Source organism: Orbicella franksi, chromosome 1 (assembly GCF_964199315.1).
Source record: "Orbicella franksi chromosome 1, jaOrbFran1.1, whole genome shotgun sequence".
Classification (NCBI taxonomy): domain Eukaryota; kingdom Metazoa; phylum Cnidaria; class Anthozoa; order Scleractinia; family Merulinidae; genus Orbicella; species Orbicella franksi.
The window spans coordinates 40485528-40503544 of NC_138145.1; the positions used below are offsets into that span (position 1 = coordinate 40485528).

General features: G+C 38.8%; 3 protein-coding genes across 3 annotated transcripts; all 3 read right to left on the bottom strand.

Annotated features, from left to right (window-relative positions):
* Nucleotides 1–209: 209 nt before the first annotated feature.
* On the bottom strand, nt 210–2568 carry LOC145481682 (uncharacterized). Its single transcript, XM_081460207.1, has 2 exons — nt 2051–2568; nt 210–1639 (listed from the first exon to the last, which is right to left on the bottom strand). Exons 1-2 carry the CDS (start codon nt 2244–2246, stop codon nt 489–491), a joined length of 1347 nt encoding a protein of 448 aa, XP_081316333.1. The 5' UTR covers nt 2247–2568; the 3' UTR covers nt 210–488.
* Nucleotides 2569–5420: 2852 nt separating this feature from the next.
* Nucleotides 5421–10686, bottom strand: LOC145481265 (extracellular calcium-sensing receptor-like). The gene is made up of 2 exons (XM_081459716.1): nt 10452–10686; nt 5421–8271 (listed from the first exon to the last, which is right to left on the bottom strand). The coding sequence occupies exon 2, from the start codon at nt 8190–8192 to the stop codon at nt 5556–5558; it is 2637 nt and encodes an 878-aa protein (XP_081315842.1). The 5' UTR covers nt 8193–8271; nt 10452–10686; the 3' UTR covers nt 5421–5555.
* Nucleotides 10687–13786: 3100 nt separating this feature from the next.
* On the bottom strand, nt 13787–18007 carry LOC145481853 (COUP transcription factor 1-like). The gene is made up of 3 exons (XM_081460414.1): nt 17372–18007; nt 15500–16012; nt 13787–14541 (listed from the first exon to the last, which is right to left on the bottom strand). Exons 1-3 carry the CDS (start codon nt 17643–17645, stop codon nt 14264–14266), a joined length of 1065 nt encoding a protein of 354 aa, XP_081316540.1. The 5' UTR covers nt 17646–18007; the 3' UTR covers nt 13787–14263.
* Nucleotides 18008–18017: the final 10 nt, after the last annotated feature.

An 18017-nucleotide genomic window follows, 5' to 3' on the forward strand; every position in this document is an offset into this window, starting at 1 on the left:
TTCTGTGTGGGCTGATTTGTAGCTCAATTGGTCACGTTTTTAGAGTTACTATTACAATACATGAAAGTGTGAGAAAACTCGAAAAATGTCTGGAACCACTTTGCCTACAGCTCATGTTTCTCAGAGAGCATTATTTTGTTGTTCTCCCAAACTTCACTTGTCTACAGAACTCCATAGAAACACAAAGAAATAGAACAGTGACTCCATCATACAAACAAATGTACATTGTTAACTTGTTTATTTCCCACTAAGATACATACAATTATTAAAAATGTATTAATTTATATAGCTGAATCACATAGCTTATGAATGCTAAAATACTGGGTAAATAATGAGTATAGTTACAAAATTGCTCACTTGAAAGCGTGATGGAAAAGGATTACCACAATTTTTTTTCTCACTTTTTTTTTATCTTTCACTTTTTTATCGTTTTTTTTTTTTTTTCTTGCTTCTACTATCAATGCTCATACTTTTTCATTTTTTTTTCTTTACACTGGACAAGCCACCCCACTTAATTTTTGTACAAGAACTTTCCTCATCGTAGCTGTAAGCTTTTCAAGTTCCTCAAGTTGCTTTCGCAACTCCGCATTGCTTTTCATTAATTCCTCTTCTTGCTGAAACAACTCTTGTTCTTTCTGCTTCCTGGCAGCACGAGCATGCTTTGATGCAACGTTATTCTTCAATCTCCGTACTGTTCGTTTGTCAAGAACATCTGCAATGCTGATTTTGCTGGCATCGTCAAACTTTACCTTCTTTGCAGGTGAACTAGTGCATTCTGAAGAACATGGACTCTTTCTCTTCAGTTTAGCTGGAGCTTTCACAAGATTTTCTGACAAACTTACAACACTTTCACTACTACTGCATGCATCATCGACACTAGGTGTAACTAAACTGTCAGCAAGTCCAAGAGAATGCGAGAAAGAGAAAAGTTCATCCAAGTCAACTGTCATAGTTGTCAAGCTTTCAGAGTCTTTGACCAATTGCTGTTCCTCTGAAGGGGTCATCAAGAGACCACTGGCATATGAGGAAGACTGCATCAATTCTTGCGTCAAGAGAGTCAAGGCATCAGATGTCTGAATCACGGTGATCTCTTCACAAGTGTGTTCAGCTAGGTCACAGTCAAGGGTGACATGATAAGCACTTGATGCAAGACTAGCAGAGTCTTCTTCCACAGATGTGACATCTACAACACTCTCTGGAGAGAGAGCGACATCAGATAAGTCATCTGTTGATATGGGTACCTCAGCGTCGTTATCAAGTGAAACAACATCAATAACTTCACTACCAGGGGAAGACACTTCCACGTACTCGGGCCTGCTACTCCCAGTCACCACTGTCACTACATCTGACTGGCAAATGTCTGAAGCGGCGACCTGGGAGGTCTGATCCACTTCAAACTCCAAATTCAGAGTGTCAAGAGGGGGCAGTTCTGGAAACAGCTGGTCGAGATCCATGAATTGCTCAAAGAATGGATTGTCCATACAGCTAGATGACTCGCCCAGGTCCAGTAAATTTTCTAGTGGAAGGCTCCCTTGCTCTGATTTGATGTGCAACTCGTCAAGGAGGCCAAGAGGGCTTTTGGCATCTTCTGGACAAATCTCGTCCAAACTTTCAGTATCTTTCAGAGAATGCAGTATATCTGTAAAGGAACAAATTCAGTTCAGTTGGCGTGACAATCATAAGGACATTGATCATGATAACTGGAAATAATTCTACAACGAAAGAAGGTCCTAACCCCACAAACTACATGTACAAGAAACCACACTAATAGAAAGTTCTTCATTGTTGTGTTCGGGCAATATACGATCAAGTAGCTTATTTTAAGGTAATGCTATTAATTTCGTGTATAAAGCTTGCTTACTGACCTTTGTCAACCTCGATTTCAGCGGAATTTGATTTTGCAAGGAGACTTCATCGAACACAATGCAGCTTCGAATGGCTCATTTCGATATTAGCAAGGTTTTCAACATGACAGCAATACTGTGTTTACAGGGATTTTCAGTGAATATATACTACGTAAAGTAAATTAAATTGTCAAATTTCATCTCACCTAGATCATCAAACAGGCCACATATACTCAGAGTCGGGGGTTCGATTCCAATATTTTCCGTCGTTTCCATTTTCGTTTGGTTGTTCACGCCAGCTTCGATTGTGTAAACAATGTTCTCCGTTCCTTCGTTCGAGTCGACCTGACGGTCGACTCTTTCGACGCAAAGGCTTCCAAGGGTTGGCTCGATTATTGCCATAGAGGATATCTCCGGTTGTGACTGCTTTAGAACTTTCCATTTCAAAATTTTGAAAGATTTAAGGTTGTTTGTCGAATCTGCCGTCGTGTGGCTAAGCCTGAAACGTTTTGGAAATTCTTCCTTTGGACGCCGACGTGTAAGTATTCGGCGCCAACGCTGTCGATTTCAGTCGCGGGCCAACCCAGTGGAATTTCGTAGGATCCCTCGTTTATCCTCGAGGAAACTATAGCAAGAAAGGTAAAATTTTCCGAAAGATTGCAGTATTTCTGCAGTTGGTGGTGCAATACATGTGCTAAATTCTGCGTTTACGTCAACGTTAGCCAATCACGGAGCGCGTAACTTTAGCAGGTGATGTCACTTTAAACCAATCATATTTTATTTGCATGAATTATTTAAAGTTGTCAATGACAACTGAATAAATTACCAACTGCATTATTTCTGTTTCGGGTATCAAGCGGCCAAGTTTGTACGAGTCCAAGATGACGTAAAGCGGTAAAAAGAGTAGGGAATATCGTTCATGCGTCATTCGTGGGGTGTAAAATTTAAAACTTCACGAATGACTGGCAGACTCACAACTACTGGAAAACAGATAGCCAAAATTCCGTTCGCCGATTACACAAACAGCTATTTAAATTATACAATTTAATTGTTTTTTGATTGACAACTCAAACTAAAAGCCCGAGGCAAAATGAACACATTTTGCCAACTATAGAATTAAGGAGACGCAACTTCAATCATGTCATTCGTGTCTTTTTATACGATGTATTGCTAATGTGGAGGGAAATATGTTTCAATTTCCTTCTCTCCGCATACCTTTTCGATCTGCCTCAGATTTTTTTTTTCGTTGATCAAACCGATCGAGTAAATTACTGTAGTCTAATTATCACTCGGGCTTCCGTAGGAAAGCCCGAGTCTTAAAATGCTAGCGTTTTGGTCGCCCAAATGGAGGTCATGGTCCCAGGCGTTCCATGCGTAGACCTTGGAAACTGGGGACGAGAAACGTGACATTGCTCGCTCTTCGTGACAGAATGCGGTGTTTTGCGAAGAAAGTTTTGGCAAGAATCGCACCTTATACGTTCATCTCACATACAAAGATGTCGATCGTTTTCAGAATGGGTCGGTTCACGAATTATATTGCTTGAAAGCCAGGTAAGCAAAGTTCTCGCTCGAAACGTTCTCGTGAGTTAACAATTAACTGAGCCGATTGCGGTATGAGTTCAATCGACGAAAACACTGGCAAAAAATACGCAGTCAATGACGGTATGTGGCTACTACTGTTGTTATTTAGAACATTGCAGTAAAACAAATCATATTGCAATAAAACGAGCTAAATACGAAAACGTTTTTGGACTCGTAACTCATTAAGAACATGTGACTTGTTTCCTTCACCGCACATTGTGCGGGAGAATTAAACCTTCGACTGTGCGGGGAATTGTGCGGGATTATTGACGAACTAATGTTCTCGCCAAGTCCCAAGGAAAATCTCCATTGACGATAGCTTAGCCAGTTATTTCACTAGTAGTTCAAATATATTTAGCAGTCTTAATTAGCAATCGCCAATACTTTTAGAAAACTGTGTCTGACTGCAAAAGAAAATCATGTTGCGTGACATGAACTAGACGAGCATGAAACCAAAATGAATAGCAAAACAGAATAGTACACCTTCAAAAAATCATTCTACGTTCGGTTTTTGCTTTTGTATTCTTCATTTTATATGTAAAGCCGATTAGATCACTATTGATCCAACGTATACCAGCAGGATCATCGTTCCGGTTGCTTGCTTTAACATTTTATAGTAAAAACAGAATGCCGCATCTTCCCTTATAAATGACAGTCCTTTTTAAAAAATAGTCTTACCTAGATTCAATAAAAATGTGTAGCTTGAATGTTTCTTCATAAACTGCGCTAAGGTTCACAAATTCTGGGAAGTTATCCGCGAAATACACAACTTGAAAGTTTATGCAAATTATGTGCAATGCAGTTTGAGCCTAGTCACAGGACTGTTGTTTCCGCGAAGGAGTTTATCATAATTCGTTTTGGCTCTCTCGAAAGGGATTATTCGCTCTCCAATTAAAGAAGATATGACTCTTGAAAAGGGTTTAAGATCGCAACACGGCAAAGATGTTCAGCTACACAGTTTACTCTCATCGCCGCGACCAGTAAACAAACTTCGTACAATTTCTGCTAGCATGTACAAAGTAATCGCCAGAAGTTGTAAAAAGATCTCGAAAATTCTTTGCAAACAACTTCTCCATCAATGCGTAGACAGCTGTGCTTCATTCCTGAACCAAAATGATTTAAACTCACACTGACTTGCGATAGGATGAGGAGGATACTAAACGAAGCAACTTGAATAGTAAATATCTGAGCGAAACTCTTGTGCTAAAATATCCTGATTCTTTAGTTTGCTTTTATTGTGTCCAATACGCGTTTTCATAAAGTACGATTTGATACTGTGTTACGAAGCCCGAGTAAACGCTCTTAGAGCGTCTAGTTCAGTATGGCCTACAGGGAAAGACAGGTAGATACATCCAGTACAATGCTCCGATGTGGCGACCTAGTGTTTCCAATTCCGCAGATAACAAGCGAGGTGACTACACTGGATACCAGATTTCAGATTTTTATTATTTTGCTCTATGTACATATTTTTGCACTCAAAATTACAATATTAGACAAGGAAAAAAGGTAGAAATGAAATAAAGCAATTAACATAAAAAATACACAAATAGCTAGGCCGGAAGAATTTGAAAACACAGCTTTATTTCTACGGCTAGGCCTACCGTCTACACTACTCCATCACGAAAACGGCGCTTTTCAAAAACGCTCTTTTAGCCGGAGGAATTTGAAAACAGCTTTATTTCTACGGCTAGGCCCACCGTCTACACTAATCCGTCACGAAAACGAATCTTTTCAAGAACGCTCTTCAAGCCGGAAAAATTTGAAAACGGTTAGTTTGCGTTTTAGTGTAGCCTGCTAACACAGACGTATTTCTGGCTGTCGTTTGCCTCCGCCGAAAGAACAAGCAACAGCCCGAAATACGTTTGTGTTCGCAGGTCATTTTTAGTGTGGACGAAAAACATTTTGAAAACGAAGCGTTTCGTAAACAAAAAATATTGCTTCAGCAAATTGCAACGAAGTAAAACTGGTTACAGGAGTCATGATCATCCTCGGTTCGGTAATCTGGTACCCAGACCTCACTCTGGCTGGGAGAGATCTGGGTTTCAGATTAGTGATTTTGGTGACCCATGTCTTATCATGCTTGTTTCATTGCGGTTCATCTTGTTATATATACTGTACGTTTGCCAAGTTTCAGTTTGACTGACTTGTTAGTGCCGAGGGCCACGAGTTTCTGAAAGTGTAATTGGACACCTGATCCCTCACCGCCGCTGTTGTGTTCTGTTCAGGATGAAATAGTATGACGTACAGCTTGGGAGCGAACATACATCCCAGCAGGCCGTAGGAACTCACAAGTGTTGTGGCGCATGTCACAATGGTTACGCTCCTATTCTCTAGGCCCACAAAATCCACTGGGAAATAAGCTATGCTGGATAACAGAAGAATATACATTGCAAAACCGATATATCTCGCTTCGTTGAAGTTTTCAGGTAATTTTCTCGCTTTAAATGCATGGAAAGTACAAATAAGAGAGAGCAACACAAGGTAGCCATTTATTGCTACATGCAGGCCGAAACCCAGATTGGAGCGATGCGGACGACAGGTGAAGAATATGAATTCACCTTGTTGTGTGACACTGGCCATGTAAGGAGCGTCGAGAAGAAACCAGACGGTCAAAAGACCAAATACAGCAGAATTCAACAAAATTACTAAGGTGGCTTGCATTTTCGTCGTTAGGATGCACTGTTTGGCTCGCTTTTCGGTGAGATTGGCGTGGAATGCACTTAATATGCGCAAGGTTTTGATCATTAGCGTTGCGACGCAAGTTCCTTGTGCGGAGTAGTTGAAACAGTACGCCAAACGACAGACTAAAGTGGTTGGTTGCATCAAACTCAGAAATGCCTGCGCAAAAAACATAGCGATGGACATCAGCAAAATGGCGCTGAGTTCACGGCTTGAGGCCTTGACGAGCGGTGTGTCTCGATATTTTATCAGCACAAGGCAAGAGAATATTGTGAGTAACACCCCTAATGATGTGAAACCGGTTGTAAGATAACCTGTGGTGTCCGTAAGTTTGACGTTGACAATTGGCAAGTTTTCGCATTCCGTACGTTCGTTATTTGACCTCTGACCTTTAGGGCATTCAGAACAATTCCGAGACCCGGGGTATGGATTGACGGAGCCCAGAGGACACTCGGTACATTCCCAGCAGCAGGCAGTTGTGACTGATTGTGATGTCCCAGGAGGACATGTTAACGAACAAGCTGAATTGGGAATACTGGAATTGGAAAAAGATCCTCTCCATTTTATCTTATCCACCGCGATGAGTAGCCTTTCTTTAGAAGCCTTGTTCCATGATCCTACAATTTGTTTAAAATCTTTAGTAACGCCTTTTTCATGACGTCTTTGAAAGTTTATCACTCCATATGAAGAAGTCAGAGGGTTCCCTGACTCGTCAAATTGAACCTTTCCCATTAGTCCCTCAAACGAAACATTTCTTAAGTACAAGTCAACATCTAGTGGATGTACGGAGGGGTGCGTATCAGGACATCTCCCCCCTGGAAGCAGACCATGAGGTTCTGTGCAGAAGTACATGTTGTGAAGAGCATGCGCCACGGCGTAAACCGCTTCGATGACGTAAGGGAGGAACGCGTCGTACAACTTTTGAACAACGTTTGAAGACAGAGTGACATTGTGGTCGCACCTAAGGAAGTTCTTGGTATTCAACACGGAGCAATTGAATTCTGACATCCAAAGTTTATCCCACCAGTAAGTAATCCGTTTATCCATTATGGTATCCGGAGTAAGCTCCGTTAAATACGTTTCAAATTCTTTACTGTGGTGATAAAGTGGTTGTATGCCAAGAGCTCCATCAAGGACGTTAAATAGTGACTGAATATGCGTCTCTGGTTGTTCGGCTGCGAGTGCATCGCTCAAAATCCAGGTACGATCTAACAAGTTCTGTTTTTCTGCTTCTTTAAGAAACCCTCTTCCATAGCCACCGAACAACCAAAGAACAATCACTTTGACATTGGTATGTCGTTTTAACTTGGAAACTACAATTTCAATCTTGCTCATGTAGTTTAAACGTGGGATGTATTCGGAAAGAGCGATGCAAAACGATTTTCTGGTGAATGATTCCTTTTCCAACGCCCAGACTCCGTATCCGTACGAATCATCGACAGCAACAGCACCCACGTAACTCCAATGAAAAAACTCAAAAAGATCGGCCATTGCGCTAGCCTGTTGCTTGTCCGAAGGCACGGTGCGATAAAAGTGCTTGTAAAATGGAGAACTTAACTCTTCACTGGTAGCGGCGTAACTGATCGCTGGAATACCAGCAACTTTAAGCAAGCTTCCCACAAGTATTGAGCTGCCGGAATCTGCGGGCCCAATCAGAGAGACAATAGGACTAGGTTGCTCGACTGCGTCGTTGTTTTTTAGTGTCAGCGGTGTAGACTCGTGTGAGCATGCGAAATGCGAGTCCGTGCCTTGGACAAAATGGTAGGTAGCTTTCATGGCAAGCGATGCACTCTCGCAATAGTCGTGAATTTCGTAACCAAGTGATATATTTGGAAGTAAGTTAGAGTGATTATTAATCTTCTCGATGGCATAGATCATTGCCTGTGCATGCCCTAATCCAGGGACGTTGAAATCTCCACATTCTTCATTGTTGATTCCTTTGTAGTGAAGAAAAAACAGGCCACCCAATGTAACGTTGCCTTGTTTCTTGCCTGGTATCCCTGTGCTCGTATCGTGGCTGATGTTTGCCAAGATTAGGTGTGCTTGAGCCAGCAATATGCAGACATGTACGGTCAGCAGACAGGTCATGGTGTCAAATCGTAAAGTCTCGATATGCTACACTTTGTCTTTCCCTTTTACCATCTGCATTAAATGTCTTCAGAGATGACTGTAAGAGATAATCACTAAAATTATACATGTCAATCTATTTAACGTTCAACAAAAACAATAGTCTACCTTAAAAGAAACGTTTAGGTAGTAACTTTTACTTGTAGATATGAAACGCTTTTAAAACCGAACTAAAATATGGGACAAAATTGTTGAGACATTTTTGCAAATCGGACGTTTTCGAACCGTACTTCCTTGGATAGCTTTGACGACGCTGTTACGTGGTTACAACAGTGGAAAGAGGGGAGGGGGACGAAATATGAGAAGTGCGGATGGGACAAATTACACTTAAAGGGAGAAAGTTTGCTTTCGGGCAGTGCCTCAACTAGTTTTGCCCCTGATTGTAGAAATCACTCGGTTACAGTCATGTCTGTTTTCTCGACTACGATGAAATTTCTCATATAGTTTTTCCGTAGGTTCTTTTTATCGCTTACATTATCTCGGCGAAACTTAAAACAGTTTCCGAAATAAAACTATATGCCTCTGATTACATAGAAGACCAACAGGTTTAACCAAATCAAATACCACTTCGATAAGTTGTTAAACTCGATTCCAACCGGATCTAATCGCAGATTTTTTTTTGTTAAAGAAAAAAAAACATTGAATTCAATACGAACACAAATTGAAAACGTCTAGCTTGTTTTACCTTGACAGATGTGAGCTTCGTGCTTTTTACAAGACTGGATTTGTGGTGAAATATGACCACCTTACGTTTGTGCCTCAGATTTTATGAAAATATACCACCGAAACATCCAGGTTGTTTACGAATGATGAAGAATCTTACATGTAGCTACGATGGGTCGATTCATTTGCAAAATAATTTCCATACTTTATTACCTTCAGCAGATGTCCATCTTTTATTGGCAAAACGCAACATTACTAAACTATGGCTTTTCTTACAAAATTAAATGATTTGGTCATTAAATGATATATTCTTTTGTAAATTTTATGGTTGATGTATGCCGTAAATTGCAGTCGTTTCATATATGAACTTTTCTAATTTCCGTTTATTTTTCTACTGGTTTATTTGGTTTTCAGCTAGCAAAGACTATAACTGATGATATATCCCATGTCATATTGATTTTCAATCCTTTGGTGCTAAGCACGTTTTGCTTCTCTCTCACACACACACACTCAGAAAATTAGGCCCTGTCATGTTTAGAGGCATTGTAAACTGGCAGGTTGTTTACCAAAGAATATTATGGTCGACTTTATCCCAAGATAACGTAAATTAAATGAAGCCTAATGGAGAAAAAGATCTAGAGTTATTTATTTTTGCTTTATTCTTCTAGATTCGCCTTTCCGGAGCGTTTACAGAATATCTAGCATATTCGAAAAGCAAACAAACAAGAAAGAAAATCAATTAACATGCAAAGCTGCAAGGTCCGGCCAAAAATAAAAACCTCATATCATCCAACTATATTATAAAAGCAAATGCAGGGCCGTCCAACCGACGTAAACCTTGAAGTCTACACTTGAAGAGAAAGCAAAAAGCAAACCAACAAAAGAAAAAAAATCATATGTATTTTTAATTTAGTAATTCCGAGGATTTGAAGCGATAAATATATCTAAGTGGAGACGTTTTCGGTTCATTTTTGGGTGGGACTAGATGGTTGTGAAATATTTAACTTATAAGTTTATCTATGTCAGGGTTCAACGGCTTTAATTGATATCTTGGCTAGCAGAGCCGGTATTAATGACAAATAACGATTTCGTCAGCAATCTTTGCATTCAATTTTTTTTTTTTTTTTCAATTTACTTGGGTATCTAAGTGCCTACAGTAAGTGCTATTTCTTACTGTCTTTTAGGGAGAGATCGTAGCTCAGATTGTTATAAATTGAAAATCTGATATGGAAAACACCTTTTTTGTACTATAGTCGAGGAAAATGATGGATTTAATTTGTCTTTACTTGAGTTTACTATGAATTTATATGAGACTGGTATTAAAACGCGCTGCAATTATTCCAGCTAAAAAAATAAAAAGATTTTGGAAATATTTTTACAGACGAATTAGTCAAAATTTAGGACGAAATATATTCGCTTCAAGAAACAATTGTGGACCGAGCAAAACCTCGTACAACGAATGGCAAACTTATTCCTTTCAAGACCTTGTTTAAAAAAAGAAACTTAATTAAACAAAACTCACGATAAATAACCAAAATATGCCTTTCCGCTGCTTACCTTAGTTTCTGTAACAGTTCACTCTGGAAATTTTTCTCCGGGCAATCAATGACACTATTTGAATCTCTTTCACCACCTGCAAGTAATTTATGCTTTCTGACACTTACAAGAAAATTAATTTGACGACAGGAGCAATAAACAAGGGAGGCTTTCGCATTTTCGCACGTTCAGTTGAAATCTGTTTGACAAAAGCCGGCGCTTATTTCATGCCGAATAGAAATTTGAATTTATTTGCCTTGCTGTCATTCAACAAAGGGAAACCAAACAAGAAATGAGCGTTTGGGATTTAATTTCCTCTTTTTACTCGGATAGATTTGATAAGTCGGTGTTATTTCAGACAGGTGTATTTTTATCAATGCTTCAAATCTTCGTTATTCCATATCACAATGAGAACCTTTTTATTACTCAAGTTGCTGATAAAAGTAATTTCAGAGGGGAAAAAAACATTTGACTTTTTTCAGGCGATCTACCACGAAACAAATGGATTAAAGGCGGGGTTTAAGACAAAGTCTGAGCGAATTTCGGTATTTCGGTTCCGTCAATTGTTTGCTGATCAAGGCGAAACGTGTGGCTACTCCGGTTCGTTCATTTTGGATACACCACCGAAATCAAATAACCGTGAAGGCTTGAGAGAAAACCGTACAGGAACTAGGCAACACTTTTTGCACTCTAACGTTTTCGATAGTTTTTCTCTGAAGCTTCAAAAAACGCTGCTAAAATGTGGTCAGAATAGGAAAAGCAAAGAGTAAGTACGGATTAATAGGATATATTACTTACCGTAAATTGTAAGTAAGTCAAACGACGTGTTTTAAACTTACCATTCAGTTTTAATCATTTCCTTTAATCATTCAAAGGAGTTTATTCATTTTTTTCCTAGTTATTTTGTTAGTCTAAGATGTCTTAGCTGCTGCAGATACTAAGACAAGTTTGGAAAATAAAGTTAATGGAATTGCAATTATAGCATCTATCTTCATTGTGTGGAGAACAATGGAAATTCAAAGTTTCTTCGAAACTACTCTTAAGCCCCGGCCAAACGGTGGCAACATCTCAACGCAACATATCGCAACATTGTTGGGCGCAGCATGTTGCGCGCGTTTGGCTACCCTGTTGCGACATGTTGCAACATTTTATGTGTTGTTGGCTCAAATTTGAAAATGGTCAAATTTTTCATGCAACATTTGTGGATGTTGCATGATGTTGTAGTCGTTTGGCCAGGTTCGTGCAGCAATGTTGCGCCCGGGCATGCGCACTAGTTCAATTTACAAAACCCCACATGTCGCACCACGTCGCAACATGGTGGCCAAAAGCGCCCAACATATTGCGCCCAACAATGCTGCGATATGTTGAGTTTAAATGTTGCGACCAGAGCTTGCAAATTTTGGGTCTTCAATGTTGGAATATGTTGTGCTAAAATGTTGCGATCGTTTGGCTGGGGCTTTAAGATGAGTTGGTTTATTGATTTGTTTATTAAGGCAAAACACAAAAAAGAATAATTTTAACTGAGCTATCAGAATAGTAAAAAACATAATTATCACGCATTGCTGATTATTTTGTTAATTCTTTCCACTTGTTTCTTAGGCTCTGTATTGATATTAAAAAGAGAAGTTAGACGTTAATCACTCCAATGGAATTCAAAAACGGTTTTGCAAACTTTACCTTGATAGAGATAGTAAATAAAGATTTTCGATGTAAGAATATTTGAAAAAAATTAGACTAAAAGAAAAAAGAAAAACAAATAGTATACTTGAAAATCATTTAATTAAATTCGCTCATACACTTGATAACAGGCTATAAAATATGTAGTATGATTGTGATCATGATGATGATTATAATAATGTATCTCGTAGAGTTAAAGTAATGCGTGAACGAGTATAAATTATAAATATTCCACAGTATTTGTTCTCTAGAAAACTGGTTTAACAAGTTATTTTAAGTCCATGTAGTTTTCCTAAGCTTGCTCAAGGCAAAGAACAGTTACAAGTTTATTTATTTATTTAACCTTTATTTAAACACGGTTTAAATAAAGATTGTTCCAGTTTCGAGTGAGATAAATGTTAGGTAACCAATTACGTACGTTTTAGACATTTTACTGTGTATTATCACACAGCGTACGTTTTGCTCGTCTAACGGGATCCCTAAAAACAAACAATGTTTCTACACTCTAAAATGTCCAATAAAATATATAAGTTTATAACTATTTTAGCTATTATTATTTTTTTTTTTATTTAAATAAGTTAAATCTTCGATTAACGTTTTTGAAACAAGTGGCTTATGACATAAACGTAACTCAGCACAATTTTTAAAAGCCACGTTGTCTTTATGGTAGATAATTAAATTGCTAAAGACCTCGTAGTTTTTTCTGAATATCAGACAAGTGCATTGATACTTTTTTACGTTAGTTTCCTCTTAATTATTTGATGTCATTGTGTCACCAGTTTTAATTTTCGTGTAATTTAAAACTTCTCTTTTTTTTTTCTTAAAAAAGCTATGTCAATTTGATGGATGCATTTTATTTAATAATAGTTATAAAAAAGTATTCGACAAGGCTATCGTCTTTAATTCGTCACCAGGGAGGTTAACATTGTTAATAGCAATGACAACGACGACGACTCCACAGACAACGCCTCATAAAAATGAGCTTATATATTAGTAAGGAATTTCGAAGTTACTCCATAATAGATGTATTCAGTGTCTGTATCGGTTTAAAAATTAGCTACAGCCGACTGTGCAAGGAGAGTAGTCAGTTCCAAATAGAGATACAGAAATATAGCTGCGAGGCTCATGTTCTCCCAAGTACTTGCCGTCTTCATATTCGTCAGTAAGATATCTTTGTCAGGGACGTCGTCTTTGGTTCTCTGTTCTTTGTTATCATTGTAATTACCATATCAGTATTATTGTCGTCGTCGTCGTGGTCGTCGTCATCATCATCATCATCATCATCATCATCATCAAGATCTTTGTCTTCAAGATTGTCGTGTTCTTGCTCGCCAAGATCTTTGGCGCTGTCATGGCCTTTTTGATCGCTTTTTATACTGTCTTCACTACTATCGTTTCCGTTTATCTTCCTCACTGATGCCATGTTCGTTATCATCATCATCATCGTCGTCGTCGTCGTCGTCATCATCATCATTATCAAGATCATCATCATCGTCGTCGTCGTCATCATCATCGTCATCGTGGTCGTCATCATCATCATTATCAAGATCATCATCATCATTGCATCGCCGTGGTCATTGTCATTGTTAAGGTCATCATCAACGTCATGTTATGTCATGTTATGTTGTAATGTTATGCACAATGAAACAACGGTTTTTCCCTGTAAAATTGTTCTCAACTTCGTGGGTATATACCTGACGTTTTCTAGCCATTTGTCGACTTATCTGATAGCATTTTTCATTTGAAAGATTATAAAATATGGATATATTTTTTTCATCTGAACAACCAGTAAAACATTTTATGTTAATTGAAATGTCCTCTGTACTCTCCACTTTATCACATTCCATGCATAAATCGTAATACAATTATTCGCATCTGTTTCCTTAAGTTTTTACGTATAATTATCAATTTTTATTTCTGGCACATTTGACTTATTTTAAAAAAAATAACCTGTTTTCCTATCAAATAAACCTTGTATAGATCGCATGTCAACATCCTGTATATAAATAGTGTCGGCTCAGAGCACGTTGAAATTCTAAACGGCTGCTCAATTTTATATTTTTTTCAACGACGATTTGATTATCTTGCCAACGAAACCAAAAGTTTTTTTTTTTCTCTTTCTCTCTTGTGCAAAACGCAGCGTTATCGCTTTCCCCTTAAGCCATTAACGACCCGTGAACAATCGGTGCTGAAGAATTGCTGGTCAGCATCTTCTTTAACACGTCTCCCATTGATGCGCCACGCAGCACGTCTGCGAAAAACAGCTGTTCGATGACCGCGGGCTCGACTTTTCTCAGAGATGACAGCATAAGAAGCAGCTTTCCGAAGCGCGTGGGCTGACTGGAGTACTGGGTTCTAATGTACTGTTCCAGGGAACTCTGGGAAGTGTCTTGAAGGATTTCGATTTGTTGGGGCTGTGTAATGGGTGAGCCGTCTGCAGAAACAATATTTTGACCTTAGTAACAAACCACAGAAAACCTTAACAAGGAGCCACTATCTTCGACCATATTGGCTATCGCGTAGGGGACATTTTCCACGCAAAAATGGGAAAGATAGCGATGTCAGAAACATTCCAAAACCTCTCTTAAAGTAAGCATCTGTCATTCTTGCAAAAGAAACTCGCAAGGCTTCACATTCCGTCTTTTAAAACCGTTACGTATACTCGCCAGTAAACGTTCAATTACAGAACTGAAATCTCTGGAACTCTCTAGAGCCGACCTTGAGACTTTGCGAATCTGTAGCTACTTTTAAGAGGACCCTGAGGTTTCAACCTTTAAGAAATGTTTTAGCTTCTTCGCATCACGACTAAATTTGTTTAACGTTTTTAATGACTGCAAATTTTATATTTAAATTTACGATGCTATCTTAGTCTTCATCAGTTTTACTGGTAAATAGTGACGATCCAGCTTTTCTTTTCTTTAATAAAAATGGCTAAACCTTTTCTCTCTGTACAGTGTGAATTGGTTGTTGGTTATGGACTTGAATGAGACACTGGTGAGCAATGGCCAGGATGCACCTAAAGGGAATCATGGCACTTGTTTTCATCATCTTGGACTGGATATTTGTTTCAATGAATACAACTACCATGATTCCCGGGAGGGGCGGGCCATTAAGTCTAGAGAAGAATTTTGGTGACGATGCTGAATTTCATTTCATATGTAGTCCTTATGATATCGTATGTTTTGTGGATCAGTTTATATAATTACTGCCTGTCTCTTTCATCTATATGTAGGGGGGAAACGCAGAACGATTAAAATTTTTGAAGTTTCTTACATTTCCTTATGAAAGTTTTTCAATTTTGGTGAAAATTGATTGAGAAATATTTGGACGCGAACAAGAGAAATCTTCCCTAAATGGATTAAAACTATCAAGTGAAGAACTGTTGACCTCACCTGTTCGGAACAAGACAACACACTTGATATGGAAATGCTCTGTCAAATCCATTCCAAGCGACCGAACCTTCTCCACCTGGTCTTGAAACAACCGCGCATGCTCCATCCGTTTAAGAATATTCTCCATGGAAACCTGCCTGGCCTGCATGCTAGCTGTGGCGTAAAGCTGCTGGAGGTACATATGAATCGGACTGCGAGCGCTTTCCAGTAGATACAGGTCACTCCAAGCCATTTTGAGTAGGGTGATTTGGTCGCTTTCCACCAAGTTGTTGAAGGTTGGCAGCTTTCGAGCCCAGTCTACGACCGAGAACAGCACGTGGGCCGCCAGCTCATAAACGACCTCAGAAGTTCCCTGGGTTTGTGGGAACATCCCCATGTGAATGTTTCCCGGATTAGACAGTGCCGGCTGAAGGAATGTGAATGGCAGGAGACCTGGTGCGTAGAAACCAGCTGGGTCCCCGAAGTAAGGAAAAGAGAATCCCGGAAAAGCTGGTAGTTTTGTTGTTTGAACGGCTGGGTGATAAAAGCATTATTTTACATATTAGGAGTCATTAAGGATTCAGATTGCTATTTTGAAAGTGGAGGTTTGGGGAGACAATTCTGTTACACATACTTTGGGAGACACCATGTAAGAATACGGAAATACTCCCCAAAATTGTGGGCATTCTCTCATTTATGCTTTACAGTGCTATTTAATTTTTTCGGAAAACGTCATAACGCTACTGATTACTTTTACAAGTTTCTATTGATTCCTGGCAAAGTTTACTGCTACACTGGATCGTTATTGAGTTATTATTCTCCTTTTTGCACGTGCGTGTTACATTTTCTCAAAGATACTTCCTCGCCCCAGTGCATTCCTCCATAATGCTGCAATTCGAGTGGAATCCCTCTGGAAAAGGGGTGGACCCTTATAGCAAAGTGTATACGACCATAGACTATGCTCAAATGTATCTTTTTGCCATATTATCGGCGATAGATTGATTCTCGTGATTCAATCTATCATTGCACGCGCATCATTGCTCGTAGCAAATACAATTTTACGGGTAAAAATAAAATAACAGGGATAAAATGTTTCAAAAAAAGGTAAAATTTAATATAATCGATATTCCTGAACCTTTTATACGTTTATTCAGTAAATATCTATGGACAGAAGTGACAAATAAAAGATTTATTGCATGTTGATGAAATATAAAACTTTGAATGAATCGAAAGCGTGATATTAATATCAGGACAAGGCGGAAACTGAAGGCCTTCATATTTTCAGAAAACTTGGTGTAACTGAAGTGTAACTGTGAGTCCATTTAGTATTTATTACGGAAGTACATCAAAACTAAACAAAATCGCCGAACTTGCTCTCCTAAACCACAATTTGTTTAAGTTATCTTTTAAACTAGAATTAAGTGTGACTGTCTTTGATGGTACCAGTTAGCCATCTATTTGTAAATGTATAGAGACTTTCAAAAATATTTATAGTAGTGAATGTCATCTATGAATGGAGGTATATTTCTAACTTCAATAGCTTTCTTTTGATTAATTTTTTCAGCACTGTTAATTCGCATAATAGATGTTTTCGTCGGAATCCCTGTTTTTTCTTTTTCATTCCAACACAAACCAAACTTGAATTGTTGTCGTGATGTTTGGGTTGTTGAAAGTAGTAGTCACGATTGTGTGAATATAATCGGTACGTTTGCTTAAGCTTTACATTGGAAGTTAAAGCTTTTAACCTATCGATGAAATAACGCGTAGTCCAAAAAGCAAAACTTTAAAAGTACAAATATTTTATGATAAGAAGCTTTTCTCAAAACATAAATATTGTGTGAATCGCATAGAAGACGTTTTAAAATATTTCAAAAACACTTTGAGTACGGTTACCTTCCTTTTTCATTCCTGTGTTGAGACATTTTTGAAATCGACAAGACGGGCAGCGGCTCCGATTATCCCGGTCCACTGTACAATTGTTATTTCCTCGGCACGTGTACGAAGTGCTGTTACGAACCGTGCGTTTGAAGAAACTTTTACAACCTTCGCATGTGCTCACTCCATAATGTTTCCCCGTGGATTTGTCCCCGCACACGGCACAGTCGAGTTTGTCCTCTGACTTAATTTTGGGAAGATCAACGATGGTTGAATCAGTACAGGCCGTCATGTTGCGTTGCGTTGAGAGAACGACCGTATGTGTATGTACTAAGCATTGATTTGAAAGCCGGGTGAATAACTGCTAGCTGAATTCAATTCGACCTGATTATTTATTCAACAATGGCCCGGTCGGGCCACAAGCTCAGCGAATGTCAAATATTTATTGTGAAAGGTCGCCAAGGTTGTCTTATGTAAACAAAACTAGCTTAGTTACCTGTTGTTTTACCTGTAACCCCATTTAGAGTGAACAAACCCAATGAATGAGTTTGCTGGCCTGAAAGTTAGAGCACCATATAGGCCAATTTTGCATTCTCTTTTCGTTTATGAGATTCCCCATAGAAAACAAAGCTTCTATTTCGGAAGAATGCGATATCAAACAGAT